The 25,618-nt window shown below is 49.4% G+C and overlaps 1 protein-coding gene across 1 annotated transcript; it reads right to left on the reverse strand.

Annotated features, from left to right (window-relative positions):
• Positions 1-189: 189 nt before the first annotated feature.
• SCNN1G (sodium channel epithelial 1 subunit gamma) lies at positions 190-25,618 on the reverse strand. The gene is made up of 13 exons (XM_002927127.3): positions 25,533-25,618; positions 21,690-22,027; positions 19,641-19,950; positions 17,553-17,743; positions 16,483-16,586; positions 13,369-13,532; positions 6,013-6,111; positions 4,254-4,371; positions 3,643-3,721; positions 3,502-3,559; positions 3,250-3,311; positions 2,082-2,157; positions 190-1,796 (listed from the first exon to the last, which is right to left on the reverse strand). The coding sequence occupies exons 2-13, from the start codon at positions 22,004-22,006 to the stop codon at positions 1,434-1,436; spliced, it is 1,941 nt and encodes a 646-aa protein (XP_002927173.1). The 5' UTR covers positions 22,007-22,027; positions 25,533-25,618; the 3' UTR covers positions 190-1,433.

Raw genomic sequence — 25,618 nt, forward strand, 5'->3', positions numbered from 1 at the left:
GACTGCCTGGGTTCAAATCCCAGCCCTACAACTTCCTAGCCGTGGCACCTGGGGTGAGTAACTTAGCCTTTCTGTGCCTCAGTTTCTTCATCCATACAATGGGATAAACAGACCCGCTTAACGTGCCAATCCAGGGATTGGAAGATTTTATTCTGTAAAGGGCCAGAGAATACATATGTTAGGCTTTGCGAACTTAGGGTCTCTGTTGCAGTTACTTGGATGGCGGCTGTTGTAGCACAAATACAGGTGCAGATAATACGTAAATGAATGGTCATGGCTGTGTGCCAATAAAACTTTATTTGTGGACACTGAAGATGCAATCTTATATAATTTCCATGAGTCACAAAAGAGTTATCTTCTGATCTTTTTAATCATTGAGAAAAGTGAAATAAAAAAATATTCCTAGGTCATGAGCAAAAACAGGATCTGGCCTATGGGTTGCAGTTTACTGTCCCCAATGCTTATCTCTGTAAGTGCTTAGAACAGCACCCAGCACACCATTGCTGAGCTAACATTGAACACCTCCTGTGCGCTTCCCACATGTTAGGTATTATCATGTTGCAAAGTGTGAGTCCAAAAACGGTTGTCTGCGGTGGTTGGCTTGCTGGGGGGGAAGTAGGGGTGCTCCTGGGAGGAAGAGAGGCTGAGGTGAGTTATCAGATGATCCTTTGTGCCTTGGGCCACCACTGGACAGGGGTGTTCAGCAAGGCCCTTTCACGGGCCTTTCTGTGCTTGGGTAAGGGGCCCAGGGCACTGGCTTAGCTGCCCAGAACATGGCCCCACCCCTGCCTTGAGGACCTCCTGTCACACCCCCAGACCTCCCTTTATTGCACTCTCTCCCCCTACATGCTCCAAGGACCTCAGGCCAGCTCCCTGCCTGAGGGCACAGAGGAGAGACCTTGCCCCAAAGTCAAAAACTAAGAACAGTTTATTCACAAACAGCCCCAGCTCCAGGGCTGGCGCTTCTTCCTGGCTTTGGCACTAGGCAGTGGTTGTCTGCCCTTGATCCTTCACGTCATACCCTTGGGCCTCAGCCCAGGCTGGAGGAGTGGGTGAAACTTCCAGCTTGGGGCTTTGAAGGAGTCTTTCTCTCTCTCAAGATCTGGTGAAAGCTCTGTCAGGCTTCCCTTCTGGCCTTCGGCCGGTCGGACACCATTTCCTCGGCCCCCATCTCTCTCTGGAGCAGATGTGGGGGGGGGGTTGGGTGGCTGGATCTTTCTCACCCTGGATGGCTATGAGGGTGGCTGGGCAGGGTCCAGTGGGTCCCCTGCACACACCCAAGTCCCATGTTGTTGGTCAAAGCCGACCTTTAGTCAATGTCTCTTAAAAGCCCAGAGGGGGTGCCAAAGGTCCCCTCCATGTGCAGGAGACAAGGTCTAAATTCTCAGACCATGGCTGGGGTTCCTAGCTACATCTCTCTTCACCTCCCTGCCTCAGGACTCAGGTGGTACCTGGGTGTCTGTGAGCTGGCTGGAGAAAGCCCTCTCCAAACGCAAGGTATTGTATCTGGGAGGTGGTGTGCCAGGCACCTGGGTCCCTGGGGCTGGAGGCAGGCGCAACGCAGAGGTGAAAGTGGGCGGGTCATCGTCTATATCGAGGCCCGGGTTGTCCTGGCCCTGAGGGCCAGGGGGAGCATGCCTCCGGGCCCACCACTCCTTGGCCTTCTGCCACTGGCGGCGGGCGATGATAGAGAAGAAGTCGATGAAGAAGACCTCAATGATCTCAATGACACAGACGACAGAGCAGCTCATCCACAGGCCCAGCTGGCCACCAAAGTTGGATAGAAGCATCTCGATCTGCAAGGGAGGTCAAGCCACACCGTGAAGAAGGCCCCTCCTCCCAAGTTGGTCTCACGCAGGGACCTCCAATTGCCAAGGGAGCCCCTGGCAAGTCCTGGCCCTGAATGGGTTTGGAGGGCTTCCTATCCCCTCTTCCTCTGCCTACGCTGATTCCAGGCCTGGTTGGCCTATGGCGGCCCTACCAGCTCAAACTGGATTGCCAGCATCTGACTTTGCTCCCTGAGGCTGGGCAGATAGGCACATGTACAGACCCTGGGCCGGTCCCAGAAGGAAGCTACTCACGCTGTTGGCAGGGCTCTCCATGATGGATCTCTGGTTCAGGTCTTTGTAGAATATCAAGAGTTTGGCCAAGTCTGTCCTGCAGAAATTCCAACGGGGCGAAGGTGAGCTGGGCGCCTTTGCATTCTACCAGATGACCAACCTTCAGCGTGATTGTCTCCCTCCTGCCCAGCCCCCAGCATGGCCCAGGCCCGGAGCTCCCCAGGGGTCCTAGAACCTGGCCCCCGGGGCTCCTTTTGTACCCTAGAGCACATCCCCAGCCTGGGCCTGGTTGTTCAGGCCATTCATTCCCTCCAAAACCATTTCCCACGCTCCAGACTAAGTCAGTCCACCCAGCTATACTCCCCTAGCACCCTGTTCTTCATTAAACCTTGACATTGAGGTTATTTGATTGCGATCTCAAACACGTACAGGAGACACGCAGGTAATGTACACGAGCGAGGTAGGCTGGGTATACAGAAGTGATAATGACCATACTAACAGCCAGCATTTATTGGACACTTGCTGTGTTGCCACCCACTGTTCCAAGTGCCCTATGTGAACTCACTCATTTGATGCTCACAACAACCCTAGGTAGCTATGTTTTCTTGTCCCCATTTTACAGATGTGGAAACCAAGACCCAGGTTGGTTAAGTCACTTGCTCAAGAACACACGCTCATAATTGGCAGATCCCAGTATTCAGAACTGGATAAATCATGGCCTAGGCCATGACCAGTACCTTTGACAAAGCAAAACAGGATAGGAAATACCAGATTACAGCCACAGAGATGTTCAAACTCTTTGTCAACTGATAGGGGCACTAATCATTCATAATATGCCATCATCATTGGAATGAATGTAAACGGTTGCTTTGGCTATACCGGCTTGCAGCGTCCGGGGATCAGCCTGAGTGCTTCGTGCATCATAAGGAAGTGCTATTACATGAGACTTTTATCTCATTTATATATATATATAATCTCAATGGAAAATCATTTTCATCCTGAGGGTTATGGTCAAAGCATTTGAGAGCCCCAGGCCTAGCGCAGGGCCTGGCTCCCGACACGAGCTCGATCAATAATTGTTGAATAAAGAAATGAGTGAACAGACAAGGTTTGGCAGCGAGGAAGCAGGAGAGGAGGCTGAGGCCCAGGGTCAGCGGAGGCAGAGGAAACAAGGCAGGGGTCTGCTTACTTGTTGAGTTTTTTCTTTATTTGCTGGCCTTGGTCCCATGTGAGAATGGGCAGCAACCATTTCTGTGTTGGAGAAAGAAGGAATGACCTGGGGATACCTAGAGAGCCCAGGCCCAGCCCGTGTGCCTCCCTGTTAGCCTCTGCCCCCCAACCGGCCTCCCCTGTGCATCTCCCCCTGAGGCCAGAGGACCCAGGCGGGACATCAGGCTCTGGGCCGAGGATGTGAGGGGAAAGACGGGGCAAGGTAACTTACCTCGGAAACCACGGATGGCCACTGTGCCAGACTGGTGGTCAGTGTCCACTCCTTAAAGCTAAAGGGGGAAGGGCACAGAGTGAGTGCGGGTGGCCCAGCCCAGCCCGGCCCTGTGTGTTCCGTCCTGCCAGGCCCACTCACCTGCAGGCTTCCCGGCACACTGCCTGGCAGCCCAGCTCCTCCCGGACAAAGGCCTGGTGCAGCTCGTAATAGCAGTACACTGGGGGACAAGGCAGAGGGCAGCGTGAGCTTTGGGGCCACAGTGCCCTTCGGGGGGGGGGTCAGCCGTGGGGCCCCCAGAGTCTCCTTGTAATGATTTCTCCTCCCCTTTTCTACAAACACTGGTTCTCCGGAAACAAACGCTGCTCTGTCATGTTGAGAGACGGAATACCGTGGAGGTTAAGGACGTACGTTGGGGGGTCAGCAGCACTGGCTTTGAGTCTAGCTGTTACTCCCTGGCTATGCGACCTTGGACAAGTTGCTTATCTGTTCTGAGCCTCAGTTACCTGTTCTGTGAAAGGGTACCACCCGTGGCTCCTGCCTCCTGCAGCTGAGAGAGGTGGTCAGCTTCTCAGCACAGGGTGGGGTTCAGCATTTGGTCCTTAATCAGAGAGTGGAATTCAAGCCTGGCTTGAGGACAGGAGTAAAACTGCTTCACCTCTCTCTACCGACACCTCCCTCCTGCAAAAGGCCCTAGCACAGGCTGGTGGTGGGGCTGGGCTGACCCCACTCCTGGGGCGGTTCTCACTCACTCCAGTTGGGGTGCTGCTGATAGTTGCAGTAGTTGGCTGCTGGAGGCAGAGGCTGGTTATACTGGGCACACCCACATTTCTCCACCATCTTTGTCTGGAAGCACGAGTGAAGGCAGATCTGAAAGACGAAACCCAGGGGTTCCCTTAACCTCCTTGCACGTGGATGCCAGAGAGCTCCCTCCCTCCACAGCCTGCATCCAGGGGGCTGGCTCCCCACAGCTTTGGCGGACCACATAAATGTGCAGCTCGTGGCACGGCGGACTGGGCCAGGGGTGGCCCTGGCGCCAAAGGCACCGAGGTAGAAAAGTGATTGAGAATTCAGATTAACTGAGAGGTGGAGAACAGGCTGAGCTGGGACTGGATCTGGGGCGGTCCTTTCTCCACCATGAGAGTGCTGACACGGGGCGGGGGGGGGGCATTGGAGCAGATGCCAAGAAGCAGAGAGAAACATAGTTCCCAACTTTTCTGTTCTCAGGTCCAGTTCCTCCACACTGGATCCTTGGGGACCGTCAGCTACCACCATAGCCACAAAAGCTTATAGCATACGAGCTCATGGCAAGGGCTCTGAAGGCAGGCTACTCCAGTACAAATCCCAGGTTTGCCACGCCCCAGCTGTGTGACCTCAGGTAAGTTCCTTAACCTCTCTGATGCACTTGGTTTCTTCACTGTTTGAAATAAGTATACCAGGACCTCCTTCATGAGGTTGTTGTGAGCAGGAAATGAATTGTTATAGGTAAGGTGTGTGTCCATGGTAGCCTCTCACTAAATACTATTCATGAGTGTCTTTCCACGAAGATGACCTTTTCTTTTCTTCTGGTCTTGAAGTCAGTTCGGTTGTATCTCTATTATAAGTAGACATTCTTCGACTAACAGTCTCTTTTCACTTAGCGTCCCTACCACCTCTCAGCTCAGCTCCGACGTAAGCTAGACGACGCAGTGTGTAGAAACACCTGCTCTTTTTTATTCTACTGGGATGATTTTCATGAACTCTGAGCATCTCAGGAGGAGGGGAATTGCAGTCTCCCAGAATGGAAGAGAAGGCATAATGGATGATCGCACTCAAGGGTTGCCAACTCAAATGCTTTCGGGGGCCGGTGATAGAGGTAATACACTAGGGGCTGGTGGGGACTCTGGGGAATGAGAACACATGCCTCCTTGAACAGGGCAACTCCACCTGCTCTTTACACTTCAGGGCTTTGGGCCCGCGGTTGCCAGATCTTATTTTTCAAGAGAAGCTTGAAATCTGGGTTTTCTTATGAAATTCCCTGACTTTTAGACCCCATCCAGGCCAGAAAAAAACTAGGTGTGCAGCCTGCAAGGGGCCTGGGGGCTGCCAGTTAGCAGCCCCTGATCCAAACCTTACCTCCCCCTGTGATTGCTGAGGATGACATCACTTGCCCAAGGACATCAGTGAGCAAGGGGCATGAGGGGGCCCAGAAGCCGGGCTCCCAACCCCTCAGCCAGCGACTCTCCCAGACTGCTTCTCTCCTGTCCCTCACTTGCCAAGGCCTATTTAGGAAGCTGGCCTGTCTCGGCTGTACATTGTGTTCCATGCAAACCTCAATCAATCAATTCAGCTCTGGTTACAGACGGATTGAAGAAGACTGGAACCAGCTGGTGTTGTTTGTTCTTGAGGTCTTTGGATGAACCCCAGGAATTATCACCAGAGTTCCTGGTCCCAGACACACCCCAGCCTATAGATAACTGTGTCCTGTGTCCAGGCCACAACCCAGGGCTGAGTGCCCCCTCCCACCCATACCTGGAGGGAATATGCAGCGCTGTAGATATTACTGATCGGCACGTCGCTCCCGTCCTCTGTGCACTGGCTGTAGGGCTCGCTCAGCTTGAAGGACTCCGTCTGTAATCACAGCAGCACCCATTCAGCCCGACCCTGCCCCAGGACCCAGACGGGGCCACCGCTGGGAGCTGAGCATTAAGTCATTCATTCAACAAATATTTCTTGAGCACCTACTAGGTGGCTGGTGCTATTCTAGGCACTGTGGACTCAACAATGATCAATAGAGACAAGCTCCCTGCTCTCGTGGAGCTTACTTTCCAGTGGGGTTAGGTAGATGGCCAAAAGGCAAATAAATGCATAAGATAATTGGATAATTATGGCTAGTGATCAGTGAAATTGGGAAGAGGGACTGAGGGCTTGGTGGGGAGGGGCGCAGTCTTTCCAAGAGTGATTGAGGAAGATGCCTTTGAGAAAGGGACATGTTGGCTCAACAAGGAATGGCAAGAAAGAGCTGGGTTTGCTAAGAAGTGGAGGAAGGGGGTAAGGCAGAAGCAGCAGCAAAGGCTGACGTGGGGTAGGACCAGGCTGGCTGGAAAGGCAGCACGAGAAAGATGAAGCCAGAGAGGAGGCCAAGGCCAAATCGTGGCAGCCTCCTATACCACGCTGAGAAATCTGGATTTGGATTTTGAAATGGTAGTACGTCATTGGAGAAGCCACTGGGAGGGCGCAGGTGGGGAAAAAAGACCGGCAGTGGCTGTGTGCTTGGTGGGATTCTCCTCCCAGGGAAGGAGCCTTTTCCTACCCTCTTGTCTTCTGATCCCAGAAGCTGACTTGGAAAAATTGACTTTCTTAGAGAGGGTCAAGGAATGCCCAACAGAGTAGAATGATACGCTGATCAGAGGCGATGAGAGAATTGTAACCCACAGTTCAAAAACCTTATGAAACGATGTTTTATTGTGGTTTAGTAAGTGGCTCTAGCTTAATATTTGTCACTGCAAATAAACAATCCAGACAAGCAAATTTAAAAAAGAAGAAGAAGAATGTCTCCCAGGGGCAATGATAATTGAATATAAACTGTGACCAGCTTATAGCCAGGTTCCTTGTTTTTTTGTTTTTGTTCTGTTTTATTTTGTTTTCTGAGAGTGGGAGAAAAGGGGAAATTGATGGCAGATTTGTGGGAGGGAAGAAAGTCTTTTTTTCCGTTGAAGAGTGGACAGACAGACAGAAAGATCATGGAGGGGGGGGAGTGGGGGCGGGTGGACTCAAGGAGTTTGACCTAGGTGGAAAATGTAGACATCTCAAGTAGCTGTAATCTCCTTCTATTTGTATTGTCATCCATCTGCTGACCATTAGTCACCCTCAATTAACTTGCAGGAACCTCAAGGGCAATTAACAATGCCCATTTTAAAACATTTAAACAACAGAGGCAAAGGGGAAATAACCATGTGGGCTCCTGTCTTTCTTAGGAGAGGAGCAGATCTGATCTCAGATACATAGACAGGCAAGCGGACAGGCAAATACGTACTCACACATTCCCTTTGCCCCGCAATCTCCCCTTCTCACTGACAGTGAAGAGTGAGCATCTTTCTGTGTCAGTACAAAATAAACAGACTTACTTCATTCCTCCGATAGCTGGGTGGCTAACAGATTTAGAGTCTTTAGAACATGCCACGGCTGGCTGGGCACTGGGGCACAAAGATGCTGACAGTGGGTTCCCTGGAGGGCACTTCACCTCAACACCAGCCTCTAAGCTTCCCTGAGGCTGCAGGCTCCCTGGGCAGATGTTCCTTCAAGCCCATGGGTCCTGGTGAGCTGTCCACAGAGCCCAGCGTGTGGCAGCTACAGGCTCAGCCTGCTTGGGGTGTGTTGGGCAGGGGGGAGTACAAGATCCCGGCATCTAGGTGACAGGGTCTGTCTACTTGGATAAGCCTGTGCAGCTGGCAAAGGTGGCTGGACCTCCTTCTACTTTGAGGACCAACACACGGGCCACTTCCAGAAGACACATGGTGATAAATCATCTTTTTTTTTTTTTTTTAAAGATTTTATTTATTTATGTGACAGAGAGACAGCCAGCAAGAGAGGGAACACAGCAGGGGGAGAGGGAGAGGAAGAAGCAGGCTTCCAGCGGAGAAGCCCGATAGGGGACTCGATCTCGATCTCGGAATGCCGGGATCACGCCCTGAGCCAAAGGCAGACGCTTAACAACTGCGCTACTCAGGCGCCCCATAAATCATCTTTTGACTTTTATGCTTCTGAGTCCTCAATGGCCCAGTCCTCCATAACAACACTGATTGAACTCAGAGCCCCTGGGTTATTCAGGTTGCTTCCTAAAGCAATGAGGGTAGGGTGGGCTGGGGGGTTGGGGGTGGGGAGTTAGGGCAGATGGGGCAGGCACTCTAGTGCTCCCTCTCTGGCTTGCTCTCTTTTTCTCTCCCTCCCTTTCTCTCTCCCTTCCACCATCAGTTTTTCAGAACTGCTGGTCTGTTCCTGACCCCTAGGGACACAAAAATGAGAACGGGTATACGTGTATGTGAATGGATGCAAGTTTTGTGTATATATGTGTGAGCACACATGCATGTCAGTGCATACATGTGTATGTGTGAGGTGTGTGCATGCATGTGTGTGTGCATGCATGCATGGGTATATGTAGGCGTGATTAAGTCTATGCGAGTATATGTGTGGGCAACAGGGCCCATTTTTATCAAACCAGATCTTATCGGCTTCCTTCTTAGAATCTTGGGGGAGGCCAGCATTTGCACAGGAATCCTCAGCTTCTTAGATTTCATTTATTTATTTGAGAGAGAAAGAAAGAGAACATAATGGGGGGAGGGGAGCGGGGGGTGGGGTCGCAGAGGGAAAAACAGACCCCCTGCTCAGTGGGGAGCCTGAGGCAGGGTTGATGCCAGAACCCTGAGATCATGACCTGGGCAAAAGTCAGACGCTTGACTCACTGGGCTACCCAGGTGCCCTCTGCTCACCTCTTTAAAGGTATAAACTGTGCCAGGAAAAAGCCCAGGTGGCAGCATGATGCCCTAGATGGAATTATGGGTGGTTTAACTCTCTTTTTGCTTCTGTTCTGTTTTTATATTGTAATATATAAAATTATACTAGAATATTTATAAATATTTATAAATATAATATAATAAAAATTTATAAATATTATAAAATTTATTTGTGTATGGAGAAAAGAAAAAGATTTAATATATGAAGTTAGGACTCGTGTGACTCTTCAGAGGAAGTAGTGAATTCTATCTCTACTTCACATCCTGCAGAGAAAACATTCTAGTGAGTTAAAGTATTAATTGAAATAATAAAATAACTTGAAGGTAGCTCAATATCTGACCTCAAGGAAGGAAAATCTTCAATAACCATGATGACTAAAGAAGAAAAATATTTTGACTCTGTAAAAATTTGAAGTGTTTGCAAGTGAAACAGTAGCATAAAGAAAACTGAAAGGAAAACACAAACCGGAAAAGATATGTACAACACATATGGCAAATAACTAGTACTCTTTCTATGTATATATAGAAGAGATCAACGTCTCATAAAGAAGGAAAGTGTCACCAAGGACAAGAAAAACTTTCCTAACCTCTCTTTTAGCTTCAAACCTATTTTTTCCTTTCCTTCACATCTCTTTTCTTAAAAATAAAAGTACAGTAACAGCCAATATTTTTGGAATACTTACTACATATGAAGCACTGTTCTACATGCTTCACATGAATCAACTCAGTGAATTCTCATCACCCTATAAAGTCACATTATTATTATCATCCCCATTTCACAGATGAGGTAACTGAGACATTGAGATTGCACAACCAAATTGCAAAGCTGGGCACTTAATCCCCGCCATGCATGTGCTTGTGAAAAGAGGCGTGCATGTGTTTTAAGATAAAAATGCACAGTAGGGTTTGCAATGACAGTGAAGTCTCCCCTTCCTCCAAGACCTGGTTCCACACCACCACTTCCTCATCTCCCATTCATGATCCAGCTCATTGTACTTAGGTTTCTATTCCACTCCTTCTGTGGAAAACTGCTCTACCAAAAACCACCGGTGATCTCTTGGTTGCCAAACCCAGAGAGCACCTTTTGCCCTTTCTCTTGACTGACCTCTCATCTGCATTTGGCACTTTGGTCCATACCTTCCTTGAAGCTCTCTTCTTTGATTTCTCTGACACCAATTCTTTCTGGGTGCTGCTTCTCATTCTCTGCCTCTATTTCTCCATTTTCTCTCTGCTCAGCCCTTACACATTTGCATTCTGTCTCAGGTCTTGGGTGATGGCATTTATTTCCAAGTCTAGAATTATGCTAGATGCCCACCCCAACCCCCACCTCCATTTTTCTCCTGAGTTCCAGGTTCATAGCATCTCTGGAGATTTTCCCCATGATTCCCCAAAGGCACAACAACTTGGGTATGTTCCGAACTGAAGTGGTCTTCCTCCCCCACAAACTTATCCCTCTTCTTGCATTCCCTAATTCTGAGCCTGGGACCTCCATCCACCCCACTGCCCAAGCCAAAACCTAAATATCAGTCTAACTTCCCTTATAACAAGGTCTTTCCTCACTGACCTTGGTTGTCAAGCCCTGCTGCTTCCGTGCAATAGTACCTCTCAAATCTGTTCACTTACGCTCATCCCTACAGCCATTGCCTCAGCTAAGGGCCCCATTCTTTCTTCCTGGAATTGCTTTAAGTATGCTGTCTCCAGTATCTTGATTACTTTATCTTAATTACTTTATCTTGACCACACTTGGCCAAAGACATTTCTCAAAAAGTTTCACTACTCAGCTTAAAATCCTTCCTGTGAGCCCTTTGTAATTGCTTTGCCCTTTGTTTGGACTAGCCCTTCCTGAAACTCTTTGCCTGACACTTGCCCTTCAAGAATATATCAGCTAGGAAGCCTTCACCAACAGTTGTTCCCAAACATCTGTACATCCATCCATACATCCATCTATCCATCCAACATTATTTATTGAGCATCTACTATGTTCTAAGAACTGAGCCTGGTAACAAGACAGAATGTCTCTGTTCCCATGGAGCTGGGAACTGTATCACAAAGCTGTGTGGTCTTAAAGATAAGATCTTTAAAGGTAGGTGTGCTGTTGTATTCAGTTCATCTCTGAGCTTCCGGTGCTTTGGACACACAATCCCTCACTGAATGAAGGAAAATTTTTTAACCAACTGAGTCTACCAGCTTTACATGCCTATCGAGAAAAATAAGTAAACAAAAAAATAAGAAAGGAAGGAAGTCTAGTTTGTTTGGACTTATTCTTGGTAACCCCACGTTGACCTCTTAATAATCCCTAAGATTACTTTTTGTTGTTCCAAATGCTCATAAATCAGAAAGAGAGCTGACTGACCCTGCTCTGTCACTTTGGTTTTATACATCTCAAATTAGGTATAGCAGAAAACCCACCCATGTCTTTGTTTACCCACCATTGTTAAAGAAAACATGTGCTTAACAAAGTGGTGGGTATTCCTAAGCTCAGAGAAGGAAATCAGAGGGCAAAATTCCTTAGTTCTTGCACTTCTCCAAGCTTTTGATCCCCTCCTCCAAGCCTGCAGACACTGTGAGGGGTGGAAGGGAAGGATAGGGCAGAAGGATAGATAACAAAAATTTCTTAAAGGATAGGATGTACTGCAAATCCCAAGTCCTTATTCAGGGTGCAGATAAAACTGCATGGGCAATGTTGAGTGAAAATGTTCACTATTCCGATTTGGGAGCTTTGCAATCCTGGTGAATAGAAGAATCAATGACCCAGATCCTTAAGTGGTACCCTAAAGTCTTTCCAAGCCATGGTTTCATAGCTTGGGGCTCAAAATTCTTTGTGGGGGGAGGAACAATCTATATTCACACAGTCCAAGTTGGTACACAACACTTCTCAAGTTGAAACAAACTTCCCACATTGGAACATGCCTCCCCAGCGTACCCAGGTTCCAGGCAACCATCCTGATTGTTTCTCTTGTCCAGAATTGCCCATCTGATGTAGGCACGGAAGCCACAGATTTCCTCTGGAACGTCACCATGTACTCAGTTCATCATCTCGGCTGTCTCAGCTTAAATATTGCTTCCTTAGGAAAGCACTCCTTGAACTCCCCATTTCACCCCATTAAAAAAAGCCCTAGGTCAGCCATCCCCTGATAGGTTCTCATACATCCTGCATTTCTCCTTGGTAGCACTGATGACGATTATAATTAATCATTTGTGCAATTTTTTGTTTGTCATTGATCCTCTCTGCCAGACTCTAAGCTCCAACAGGACAGCGACAGTGTCTTATGCTCTGATACGGTCCCAGTGTCCAGCACATAAAGACACTCAGAAAGTGCTTGTTGAATGGATAAGTAATGGATGGATATACAAGCCCCAATGCTCACTATATCACTTTATAACCCAATACGAGGCCATCACTTATAGCTGTACTAAAGCTGATGTCATTCTAGCCTTACTTTCGCTTAGGAAGACACACTTTGCTTCTCCTCTCATGATGAACTACTCAGCTTTCTAAAGCTGAGGTTCCTGGGTTTTCTGCCTCTTGGAATAATCACCAGAGTTTGGTAAAAACAAAGATCTTGGGCTCATCTCTCAGAGATTCTGACTCGGTGGATCTGAGTCTGATGATCAGTCAGGTTTAAAAACCACTGCTCTGGAGGACAGATTTGCAAGGAATAAAGACGAAAGGTGGAGAGTAACTGGCGTAAAAAGACCTTAGTCCTGCAAACAAGAAGATTGCATAAGTAGTGGACTGTCTGGGGCACACCCCTCGCCTTGCCCTTCTGCCTCTACTGGGCATAGTTGACTCAGGGATTGGAGTCTGCAGCCCGGATGTGCTTCTGGTGACAGGTATGAGTGTTTTGAGTGCCCGGTGAGATCAGAGAAGGTCAAAGAGTTGAGGGAGAAGGAGGTTTTTGATGAATGAAGTGAAATTGATGGAAGTATGATTGTGTAAATAGAGCTCCGATGGCCCAGTGACTTCCCATTAGCCATTAAGGAGTGGTTTACATGCCTCATCGACATTTAGGTGGCCCAGAAAGAAAGGTGTTCATCTGCTCTATTTATATTAGTGACAAATATAGTTAATGTCTGACGCTTTGCTCCCCACACCGGTTCCATAAATGCTAGTGTCTGTCTTTAGAACAAGCAAGGTTCCTTCAGTTCTTCCCCAAAATGGCATCCTGTGTCCTCGTTCATCCATACAGAAGATACAAAGAGAGCCTTTAGTAGAACTGCTGGACTGACCACTGCAGTAACTATTAGCAAATCCAGGACTATGCTTCCTGTGGAAACGAACACACTTTTCTCTAAGCTGCATCTTATTGGTTATCCTTGGGGGAAAAAATCTGTTCTCCTTGCCACCCCTAGAGAAATCAGAACATTCTCTTACCAGGTGCATCCCTATGGAGGTGGCCATGGCAGGCTCGATCTCTGTTCCCACGTCCTCGATGAAGGGGTATTCATCCTGCCGATGGACAATCACCTTGGCCCCGCTGGAGGACACCAGGAAGGGGTTGTACTCCTCTTCGTTTATGTACAAGATGACCTGCAGCCCTGGGAAGAGAAAAGGCTACTGTGGTCAAAGGCCCGTTAAACATTCCCTGGTGTAAGCCTACCTCTCCTGGTGCTCTGGGAGGCTCCAAACCAAGACGCAGGCATTTCCAACAAGTAAAAGGTGGGCAGGGCTACACTAGAAGCTTCATGGAGGAGAGGGGGTGAGGGATGGTGCCCGAATTGCTCACTGCTGTGTCCCCCAAAACAGCATCACTGCCACAGTTCTGCTGAGCAATAAAGGAACCCTGCCTGAGACATCCATCCCTACATGGTCCTTTCAGATGGTCGTTCTACAGAGCATCCAAAGGGACTTGCAGTGCTGTGGTTGCTTAAACCCTTATAGAAAAGCACCAATGGGATATCTGATCACTGGTCTAACTTCTCTCCATACGCCAGCTCCTACCCTTGCAGGGTATTCTGCGCCCAACAGCCAGAGAGACTTTGAAAACTGTAAGTCAGGGGCACCTGGGTGGCCCAGTCAGTTGAGCATCCGACTCTTGGTTTTGGCTCCAGTTGTGATCTCAGGGTCAGGAGATCGAGCCCAGTGTCGGGCTCTGCGCTTGGCGTGGAGTCTGCTTAAGACTCTCTCTCTCCCTCTGCCCCTCGGCTCCTCTGCCTCTCTGCCTCTCTCTCTCTCTCAGACAAATAAATCTTTATAAAAACTTGAAAATAAAATTGGAAATCAGAGCAGTTCTCTCCCTTGCCTGAAGCCCTTCAGTGGCATCTCATTGGATACATGGGAATTCCATGGAATAAAATCTGTAAACCTGACTGTGGCTGTCACACCTGCAGTGATGCAGCCTGCCTCCGTTTCCGTCCTCGTCCCCCTGCCCGCTCCCTCAAGAAGCTCCAGACACACCGACTGCTTTCTGTTTCCAGAGCACATCGATTTCATTTCCTTCTCCGTGTTTTTGTACTTGTTAGTGCCCTGAATGCTGTTCTGCGGGTCTTCTCACCCCTAACTAACTGTTCCCACAGATGCCTCCTTATTTGAAATAAAACCCCCATTCTGACCCCAGCACCCCCTTCCCTTTCACTACTTGATTTTCCTCGTAGCCCTCATTAGGATTTATAAGCAGAAAATGTCTATATGTTTGTTCGTTCATTTGTTATCTGCCTCTCCCCACTATAGTTCAGGCTCCCTTGAAGCAGAGATGGCATCTGGTTACCGCAGGGTCTCTGACACCTGGAAGAGGACCTGGCATACAGCAGGTACTCAATAAATGTTTGGCGAATGGCTGAGCAAATGAGCAGGGCCTCTATGGATTGAAGGAAAAAAACTTTGAGAGTTCGGGGGCGCCTGGGTGGATCAGTTGGCTAAGAGACTGCTTTTGGCTCAGGTCATGATCCCGGGGTCCTGGGATAGAGCCCTGAATGGGGCTCCCTGCTCAGTGGGGAGCCTGCTTCTCCCTTTCCCTCTGCCACTCCCCCTGCTTGTGCTCCCTCTCTCTCAAATGAATAAACAAAATCTTTTTAAAAAAGAAAAAAAAAGGAAAAAAGAAAACTTTGAGAGTTCATTCTGACTTCTTCCATTTGCAAGTAAAGGAACTGAAGCCCAGAGCAGGCAAGTGATTTGCTCAAGGTCACACAGCACATAGGTAGCAAAGCCAGGACTCTGCAACTCTTAGCTCCCAGTTCCCAGACTACTTCTTCCCACCAAAGAACGTGCCCTGATTTATGGTTTCTTGCAGACTTGGTGAGAATACAGAACACAGAGTAGCAAAGGCTAGGCGTCCAACATGCTGTTTTCCTCTATGACAAGAACTTGCCTTTCCTTGTGGGGGCATATCTGTATATCAAATCTTGTTCAATGTGCTCAGGACTTTGCACAAATTCCTTTTGTGGGTAAGCCAGGCCCATCTGTTCCTGCCTGCCCTACAAAGGTCACAGTAGCAGGGCAGTGGTAGTAGTAGGGTCGGAGGTCGTATCAGTATTACTGGTGCTGGTGATAGGAGTGGAATTGCTACTAACAGTAGGAATGCAACCACAACCAGCATTTATTGTGTGTTTCATGTGTGCTGAGGACTGAATTGTGTTCCCCTCCCTCTAAATTGGTATGTTGAAATCCTACCACGTAATGTGACAGTATTGGAGGTAGGGCCTTTAGGGAGGTAATTAAGGTTAAATGAAGTCATAAGGCGAGCCCTGATCCCATAGGACTGGTGTCCTTATGAGAACAGGAGGCAATAACAGCGTTTGCTGTCTCGCTTGCGTGCTCTCTCTGCCTGTCACAGAGGAAAGGCCAGGTGAGGACACAGCAGGAAGGCAGCCACCTGCAAGCCAGGAAGAAAGGTCTCACCAGAAACCAAATTCACCAGCATCTTGACCCTGGGCCCCTCGCCTCAAGAACTGAGAGAACATAAATGTCTGTTTTTCCGGCTGCTCGGTCTGTGATACTTTGTTATGCAGGCTGAGCAGACTAATCCAGTGTGTGCCAGGATTTACTTGAAACACTGTACATACACTAAGTCCTCTCAGTAACCTTAGAGCACACATATTATTATGATTCCCACTTTGCACGGGGTCACACGGTGAGCAGCAGAGCCGGGTTTTGGCTCCAGAATGCGTTATCTCAACCAAGATAAAGGTATGTTTGCCTCCCTAATCTCCTGTTCCGCATATCTGGGTTCAAGTCCGTCTGAAAGCTGCCTGCCCGGTGTTACTCATTCCAGCTACAAGCTCAAACCAGAGTGGTTTTCCAGAACAAGAAACCCCAGTGATGTCACCATTGCACTCCCTCTCTCTCGAAAGTGAAGAGGAGACGTCACAGAAAGGAAAACAGACACCGAAAAAGAAGGAGCCAGTATGAATGCTGATGTAAATGCTGCAGCAAAAGGGGAAATGGTGTCCCTGGTTTCTGGCCAGATGGAGAGACCCTGCATTTCTGGAAGTCTCAGCGCCCCAACTGTCCTGCTTCCAACATACTCACTGTTGGTGCGGATTTCCTTACCATATTCGCTTCCCCCCATGGACGTGCTGAGGATAGTCTCATTCTCTCGGTTGTTGAACGTGTAGCAATTCCCATACATTGGATGGTGGAAAAGCGTGAAGTTTCTATGAGGAAGAATACGGGTCAGAAGGAGCTCTGGTGGGAACTCTCCTCATGCATCTGAGCTGAAGACTGGATGGGCTGTGCTTAGGGGGCCAACTCTCTTTTATGGACAATGGATAATAGATATGACTTACTTCCTCTGCCTTTCGTCTGATAAAGCCACAAACAAAGCTGCTCACCCAGGCTGACACATGCATGATGTAGGACTATTCTCTGCTTTGCTCCCCCTCTCAATCCTTTCATCTCTGCCTCCATCCCGACGTGGCACTCCTTGTGCCATATGCCTGCCCCCAAATTCCTCTACTTGTGAATTTCTCAGCCAACACTTGACGTTTTTTCCATTCCAACACCAGAAAATGGTCTCCAGAGAAGGAACCACATCACACGCATCCTTACACTGACTTTAGAACCCAACCCTCAAGCGGACATGATTCCAATCACTCAGCTTCCTCAGGACCAATATATCTACTTACATATAGAAAGGCTTAGTGTTTAAAAAGAATGAAGTAAGCCTTTTGGATAGGCAGGAACACTCCAGAATGTCCCATCACTGCTCAGTCACCACCAGGGGTCTGAGTGTTAACTTAAAGGCAGAAAGGTTTGAGAGCTCACCCATCTGTACATAGATCTTTCTTCCTTTCTCTTTTCCACCTTATCTTCCTTCGTTCGTTTCTTCCTCTGTGCTAGGCTGGTGGTTCTGAATTATCAGTGTGCATGATGGTGGGATCCAAGGTTATACATATACCACCAACCACTCTGTTTTTATGAGTAACTTAATGAGTTGAAGGATATTTACACTCTACACTGTCTCATCTTCCTCACTGACTCTCAAGCCTAGCTCCCATGTAAGCTGTTTTCCAAAAGGCGGCGTCAGTGAGAAGAGCACCTTTCTCTCCCAAGCGCTGCCAAGCTGAGCTGCAGGTGCAGGCAAGGGGCTTAGAGCTAAGAGAGCAGACTCCTGTCCTGACCTGGCATCGCAGGACACCCCGTCGAAGAGGCAGGTAACCAGCAGCTCCTCCGCGGAGTAGCTCATGTTGATTTTCTTCTCCAGAGGGACCTGTGCCATGATGTTCATGTAGTGCAGCTTGTACCACTCCTGGATGGCATTGACCCCCGAGCTGAAGGTGTAGAGGGCACAGTGGGACGTGTCATTTGAACACTGTGAATAAGAGGAGACAGGACGCTGAAGCCATTGGCACCAGCACCGGCCTTCAGAAGGACAGTGAGGATGACGAACTGGCATCTAGACCAGACACTCCGGGGGAACAGAAGGGACACCCGAACCAAGGATGGGCTTCCTCTTACTTCCAGGGGCTCAGAGAGATCAGCCTCAAGGACCAAGAAGGGGCTGAGAGAACAGTCCCCCTGAATGACTCCCTGCGGCTACTTACCGGATAAGAAGAAAAACCAGTTTATTTAGCATCTCCAGATATCCAGGCTATGGTTGATTATTGCTACTGACTTCCCACACACCTCTAGCCATTTCCTATTCACACAGCAGTCTAGAAATCTGGATGCTTGCCCAGACTCCAGCATGATTTCTCTGCAGGATCTTGGGCAAGGTGTTACAGCTCCATTATTTCACCTACCAAATGTTGGCTAAAATGCCACCCTTCCCAACCTCAGAGAGCAGTTGGGAGGACCAGCATTTAAAATGTATAATAATGAGAGCCTTATAGGGAGACTGTAGTATGTTTCAGATGTTCTCATCACACAGAGTTTAGAAACTCTCAAATGGGGGCGCCTGGGTGGCACAGCGGTTAAGCGTCTGCCTTCAGCTCAGGGCGTGATCCCGGCGTTGTGGGATCGAGCCACGTCAGGCTCCTCCGCTATGAGCCTGCTTCTTCCTCTCCCACTCCCCCTGGCTTGTGTTCCCTCTCTCTCTGGCTGTCTCTATCTCTGTTGAATAAATAAATAAAATCTTAAAAAAAAAAAAGAAACTCTCAAATGGACAGACATTGAAGGGATGATTTTGCTCTCAAGGATTACGGAGCGGCTATCTCATGAAAATACCCAGGAAGACTTTGAAAAGTCTCAGTGAATAAGAGAAAGGGCCATTTTTTTTCCCGGATTTGTAACTGGTGTTCTGAGGTCTCACAATTGGCAAGCCAGGTATTAGGTATAGAAGAGGTGTCTCATCCTACAGAGGTGTCTGGGGCATGGAGATGTAGGGTGATTGATTGACTTTGCCCAGGACACTAATGGAATTCGATTTTGGTGAATGGCTGTTTCTTCAGAGCCCCCAAACGGGACCAAGAAGGAGAGGTAGAAAGTCAGGCTACAGCACCTCACAAAGGCACGTACTGCAGGGAACATCGGGTATTTCTGCTACTTATTATCTATTTTATTCCTTCGAGGGTCTGTACCCTAATTTTGCTTTGGTGGAGTGTCCTTTCCCCTGTTAGATACAGTCTGATGAGACTGTCCACCATGATGCCTCGCCCTCTGTTAGCCATTAGGTGACCCAAACTTGGCCAATCAGATAGCCCCCAGATAGGATTTGAATCGTCTTTATGGATGGATTAGCAAAAAGCTTAAGGATAGTTGAAGTTTATTTAATCCAGCAGCCATACGTGAGATGACTCCACCATTTCTTGCCACCTAGATCCCTGGATCTTCCCTAATTTCTGTCTTTTGAGAGGCCTCCGTGAACTACTGGTCCCTTTGTAAGACATTTTTTTTTCCCTCTTAATATTGCCTGAGTCAGGGGCGCCTGGTTGGCTCAGTCATTAAGCGTCTGCCTTTTGTTCAGGGCGTGATCCCAGGGTCCTCGGATCGAGCCCCGCATCAGGCTCCCTGCTCCTCTGGGAGCCTGCTTCGTCCTCTCCCACTACCCCTGCTTGTGTCCCCTCTCTCACTGGCTGTCTCTCTCTGTCAAATAAATAAATAAAATCTTTTAAAAAAAATTGCCTGAGTCCATTTTAGTTGCTTGCAGAAAATTCACCCTTAACTGGGTGTATTTCTTTGGGCAGGACCATGGGGACGGTGGCAAAGAAGGAACCTTCCTGGACCCACCCTCTCCGGCCCATCCCATGCCCCCCAGCAGTGCATCTCACCAGTTGGAATCCCACCACCTCCTTAGATGTGTGCACATCCATGGCATCCGACGCCTTGTGAATGATGCGCCCACTGAATTTCCGCTTCCGCCCTGTGAGGAAGTCCCTGACCTCGCCGGTCTCATCCTGACTGAAAGCCATCAGTGGGACCAGTTTGAGGAATTTGGGCCGTGTGCCCTCCCAAGCCGAATTCCAGGACTCTGCCTCTCGGCGTTTTCGAGACGTATTCTCTGGAAAGCCATACAGGGTCTTCAGAGCCACTCTGGTCTCCTGTTCCAAGTCAGCTAGAAGGTCCCGCACCACACTGTACCTGCCAAGGTGGGAAGGAGGAGTCAGGGAAAGGGGAAGCCCCTTTGACAGGGTGCTGGCACTTCTCCCCTCTGCTTTCCATCAGTGGATGTCAGCCCTGGGCCCACTTCTCCCCTGCCTCCTTGGCCAAGGAGACCAAGCCTCCACGATTTGCCCCATCCAAAGTGACTGTTGGCTTAAGTAAACGGTGACCCTTGCGTGACTTCTCATGGCTTCATTTCTGCCACTACCGTCTGCTTGCTCTCGGGGTGTGTTGGTGAGTTTGCCCCAACCAGCATTTCTGGAGTGGTGACTATCAGGTGCCTCCCATAAACCAGCCCTGGTGAGGACAATTACAGTGCAGACAATACCTGCTAACTAGAAGTCTGTCCAGGGGACAGGCTCCGTCTCCACCAAGCTCACCTTGCCCTGCCCACGGATTCCCCTTGAATCAGTGCTGGGGGGGAAGAGGTAGAACCGTCACCTTGACAGCCCCCAGGAACACGGAAGAATGATACAAAACGTGACCACGTGAAGCACAACACCATCTCTAAGTTCTCATAATGCAAGTAGTTCTGGCCTCCGTCCTAACTGCCCCCCTCTCTCCTCTCTCTGTCCCTTGCTCTGTGACTAGGTGGCACAGAATGGTGACCGAGTGTATAAATTCCAGGGCCAAACTACCTGGGGTCCAGTTCCCCATCCTGGTTCTGGATTTGTGACTTTGGACAAGTCATTTTAGCCTTTTGGTGTCTCGGTTTTCTCATCTGTGAAATAGGATTGCTGCAGAGATTCCATGAGTTTATGTTGTGTGTGTGTGTGTGTGTGTACACATTCACTATTAATTGTATTAGTGGAATTAACATTTGTTAATATTTCACTCCTCCACCACAACGCAGCTCCACTAGGACAAAGACTGTTGGGTTGTTCAGTTCTATGCCCCAGACTCTCATACACTGCATGACAACTTGTCTGATTATGGAATAAGCGATGGATGGAAGAGAGGGAGGGAGGGACAAAAAGACTCTGGGGTGGAGAATGAGTCTTAGACCTGATTTTGATTTTGACCAGTTGGTTTCCTTTGATACTCTTCCTCCCCTGCTCCCCCTTCTCTCCACACCCACACCTGCTCAGACAAATTCTGCCAGATTCTGACCAGCCTCACAGATCAGTTTTCAATAATCCTGAGCAGGACTCCAGTGACCCATTTAAAACAGGCCCCGTGGCAGACAATAGAGCAGGACCAAGGGTTGATCCTGCCCAGAGCCCGGTGATCTCAATTAGTGGGGCAGGGTTCACTCAGATGAGGGTTTGGGACAGCTGAGATGCTTCCGGAAGTCACCTGGGTGTCACTTCTGAGTCAGCCTCCAACTCACATTTTGGGGAGAGTGAGGTGTAAGCTTACAGGGCTCAGGGGAAATGGCTAAGCTGGGCTGTGTGTGTGTGTGGGTGTGTGTGGGTGGGTGTGGGTGTGGGTGTGCCCACGTGCAGGTGCCTGGGCTGGGGGGGGGCTAGCCCATTCCAGGCCCAACCTCCAAGTGAAACTGACCCGTACGCCCTCCCCCTCCTGCACATCTTGAACTAGCCCATCCTCAGGAGCAGCTGATAGACAGAAAACTTGGTACAGATTTAGGACCTGGGAGAGGGAGTTTACCAAGGTTGGCAACAAATTCAGATTTCTAAAAAGCGTGTCTGCGGGCTGGCCTGTGGCACCTTGGAGAGGGGCTGCGGCCCCCACCCCGTAGCCCTGCTCCTGCTTCTTACTTATAAGGGTTGATGTTGCAGATGGTGACAGCAGGAAAATCCAGCTTCTGGAAGTGGACTTTGATGGAGACAGAGACGGTGTAGAAGGAGGCCACGAGGAGTGCACACTGCCAGAAGATCAGGGCCACGGCGGTGAGCGTGAACAGAATCCAGAGCAGGCGGCGCAGGCGGCCACGGGACACAACGATGCGGCGGCAGCCGTGGGTGTTGGTGTTCAGGCAGTACCACCGCATCAGCTCTTTGATTGTAGGTGCCTGGGGCCCCCTCACCGGCAGATTCTTCTTGATTTTGGCTTTGATCTTCTCTCCAGGAGCCATGGCGAGGCTGGGACGTGGACACTGGGCAGGGGCGGAGAAGACAAGCAGGTGAGCTCACAGCTCCCTCCTCCCTGCCACAGGCTGGCCGGTCCCTGGAGGCCAGACTCTGGGAAACACCAGCCCATGTGCCCTCAGAGGCCACCTTCCTTTTTCCCTCTGGGGTCTGGACAAGCCTGCATTCTCAGGTCCCGGCCCCTTTTCCAGGGAATTTGGTTTTTTGGCCACAGTAGCTGCCAAAAGGTGGCCTCCTCCTCTTGTGGCCCCCAGGCCCAGTCCTGCGTGGGGGCTGGGTGGGGTTTAACCCGTGAATCACTGGACAGGCTTGAAGAAACTTTCCTCTGGGTGCTTGGAGCAGGAGCCCTCCACACCACTTTTATCACGCTCTGCCCTATTTAGAGCATGGCCACCCACCCCTTTGCACTTCCCTCAACCTGCCCCCTCGAGGGCAGCATTCCTATCTCGCTTAAACTCCCCATGCCTAGCTCAGTGTCTCCCCGACCAAGTGCCCTGCAAGTCTCTTCTGACAGACACGGCCTGCTAAGAGAATTGCTCGGCAGCCAACTTAGATCCTGTTCGGTCCACTCCCAGCCGTGTTTTCCAGACTTTCCCTCCAAGTAGAGTTTCTGTTTCATTTCTGTTTAACTTCATCTCTTTAAAGTCAAGCATTAGGTGTTTCTAGAGCACCTTCTAAACAATAGCCCACAACTCTTGGCCACTTAATATTTGCCAGGCATTGTGCCATATTTCCTTGATTCTAAGATACCACTAATTAGGGGAATACGCTTTGATTCAATAACAGCTTTGTTTGGGGGAAAGTGTTGGAAAGCAAATTACCACATTCATCAACGTACACGATGCATTTCAGTTACAGAAACTTTACAACCTGGAACAACTTTCTTTTTTGAAATGAACTAATATGTGTGTATTGTATATTATATATATTGTCTATACACAGGGAGAGTCATCTCATGGTTATATAAACTCTCATTAGTCTCATAAAAATATAGTCTCTCTCTCTATATATACACATATAATCTACATATTCTGTGTTTCAAGAAGTCCAGAGACATGGAGTAGTTTGTGCAAGACCACACTGCTAGCAAGGGGAGGAACTGGATTAGAACCTTGCAGCCTTCTCCACCATGATATATCATGGGGCCTGGTGTTGTGCTGGGTGCTGCCCCCTCCCCAAGGAAGAGGGAAAAAGGGGATCCTGAGCTGTTTAATTTCCAGACTCTGGATAGTCAATGTAACCACCTCCCAACAGTTGTGAGCACTGGTAAAGGGGGAGGGGAGGTATATGGAAACTCTTCCTCCTATGCCTACCACTGGTGACAGAGGCAAAGGAGGGTATACCTTAATTCGGAGTAGGATATACAGGGTGGTCCCCATGCCCCCAGAGGGTCTATGTCTGGGACAAGGACTTTAGTTCGCCCCATCACGTTCTTCAGGCAGGAATCTGGACTTCAGGAGTTACATTTTCTCTACCCTGACCCCATGGGATATTGTCCAAATTTGGGAACTGGGGCAAAGCTGGGAGGCTTTCAAGTTTATGGTGCTAGTGGGTTTCAGGTTTATGATGTAAAGGAAATAAGTGCTGGGGGAAAAGGGGGGCAAGGGAGATGTCCAGAGGCAGCCACCTCTCACCAACAGCACCCCCTCCCAGACACATATGACCTTACTGGGATGGAGAAAACCTTCTGGGCCCTCAAAATTACGCTGTTAGCCTCTTGGCAAGAAGAATGTAAATTATTTTATCATTGAAAATATTTCTCATCCCCACCTCTTCTCTCTCTACAATCTAAAAGCAAAAAAGTTAACAAGTTTGTTTGTTTGTTTGTTTGTTTGTTTGTTTGTTTTAAAAACCTGGGTCCAGGGGCGCCTGGGTGGCTCAGTTGGTTAAACATCGGACGTTGGCTCAGGTCATGTTCTTGGGGTCCTGGGATCGAGCCCCACCTTGGGCTCCGTGCTCAGCAGGGAGTCTGCTTGTCCCTCCGTCCCTCCCCCCATTTGTGCTCGCTCTCTCTCAAATAAATAAATAAAACCTTTTAAAAAATGAAAAATGAAAACCTGGGTCCAGGTCCAATTTCCTGTCAAATAAAACTGCAACCCAAGGAAGGATTTCTTCTCTGGGAATGTTTAGAATCACAGATTCTGGGCTCTCCTGTCTCTAACTCTCCTCACTGAAGACAACCCCTGGGGTTGCTCTGACGCATCAGGTCCTTCTCCAGGACTGACCTTGAACCCAGTGGGTCAGCCACCCAGGTCAGTGAAGCTACAAGTGAAAGAAGGGAACCCATCTTGCTCATCACAAAACAGATAAATGTTCACACAAACAGTGTTTCAACTTCAAAGCAAAGCAAGGTTGTGCTGCTTGATTAAACATGATGCCTTTTGGAAGAACCGGTAGCTGACACCACTCACTCTTTAAAGTACTTTACAGCTATTAACTCAGTCCATTTCCACAATAGATTTCCGAGGTAGGCATCCTTATTCCCCCATTATACAGATGAAATGGAGACCCTGAGAAGTTAAGTGGTTTGTCCAAGGTCACACTAGAAAGTGGCTGAGCTGGGATTCGAACTCAGGAGTCCACTCTCAACTACCAGCTGTGCTGCTCCTCCAATAGTAATAGTAATGACAACAATAGCAACAGCAAGAATAGAGGCTATTATTCATTGTTCCCTTGGTACTTCCAGCCGACCTATGCAGCTCTTTTCACACATTACTATTTGATGCTCACAGTTGTATGAAGTACTAGTACTGTGCCCATTTCACAGGGTGTGGAAACTGAGGTGCAGAGTGATTAGGTAACTTGCCCTAAGCCACACAGATAGCAAGATTCAAAGGATTTTTTTTCCTTCAAATTCCAGGGCTGCTCCTGACCGCGATTCTCTATTGCGCCCCGCTGGCTCACTCCCGACCTCGCATATCTTCCAGGCCCCAGGAAGGGACCCTAAGCCTCAGGCTCTGGGCGCGGGACCCGAGCTCCTCCCCGGCGACTCCGCGCCCCCTGTGCACCCTGCACAGAGCAACCGCACGCTGTGCTGCGGCAGAAGTCAGCCTGCTGAAGCCGCGGGAGAGAATCCAACCCGATTCAAGTGTTTGCTTCTCTCTGCAACCACAGTCACCCCAGAGAAAACATTCCAGAGGGTAAAGGGAACAATCGCGGTCGAGTCTAACCAAGGCCAAGAAAGGGGGCTGAACAGGGGGCTGGGCGGCTAGACAAGGCAAGGCGCGGCCCCAGATCCCGGGAGTCTCGGACCTTGTTCCTGAGTAGCCCAGAAATGCCTATCGCCCCAACTCCGTGTCCCGGGCCATGGCGTGGGCGACGCCACAGAGCTGGCTGGACCGGGATTGACCTGGGAAGGTCTCCCAGCATCCCAGCCACCGGGAGGCAGCCCTGGGCTGATGCCAGCTCCACCGCAGACCGCACGGACCGTGTCCGAGAAGCCACCCGGCCCCGCGGCCGCTCCGGTGCCTGAAAGCCCCAGACTCGTGCCACCCGACCTTACTCTAGGCTCACCTCGCTCAGTTCCGAAGTCTGGGGCTCGCGTGCGCGCGATCTGTCTGCGATCTGTTCTGCTCCGCGTACAGCGAGAGCATCCCGCA

Source organism: Ailuropoda melanoleuca, chromosome 10 (assembly GCF_002007445.2).
Source record: "Ailuropoda melanoleuca isolate Jingjing chromosome 10, ASM200744v2, whole genome shotgun sequence".
Taxonomy (NCBI): Eukaryota; Metazoa; Chordata; class Mammalia; order Carnivora; family Ursidae; genus Ailuropoda; species Ailuropoda melanoleuca.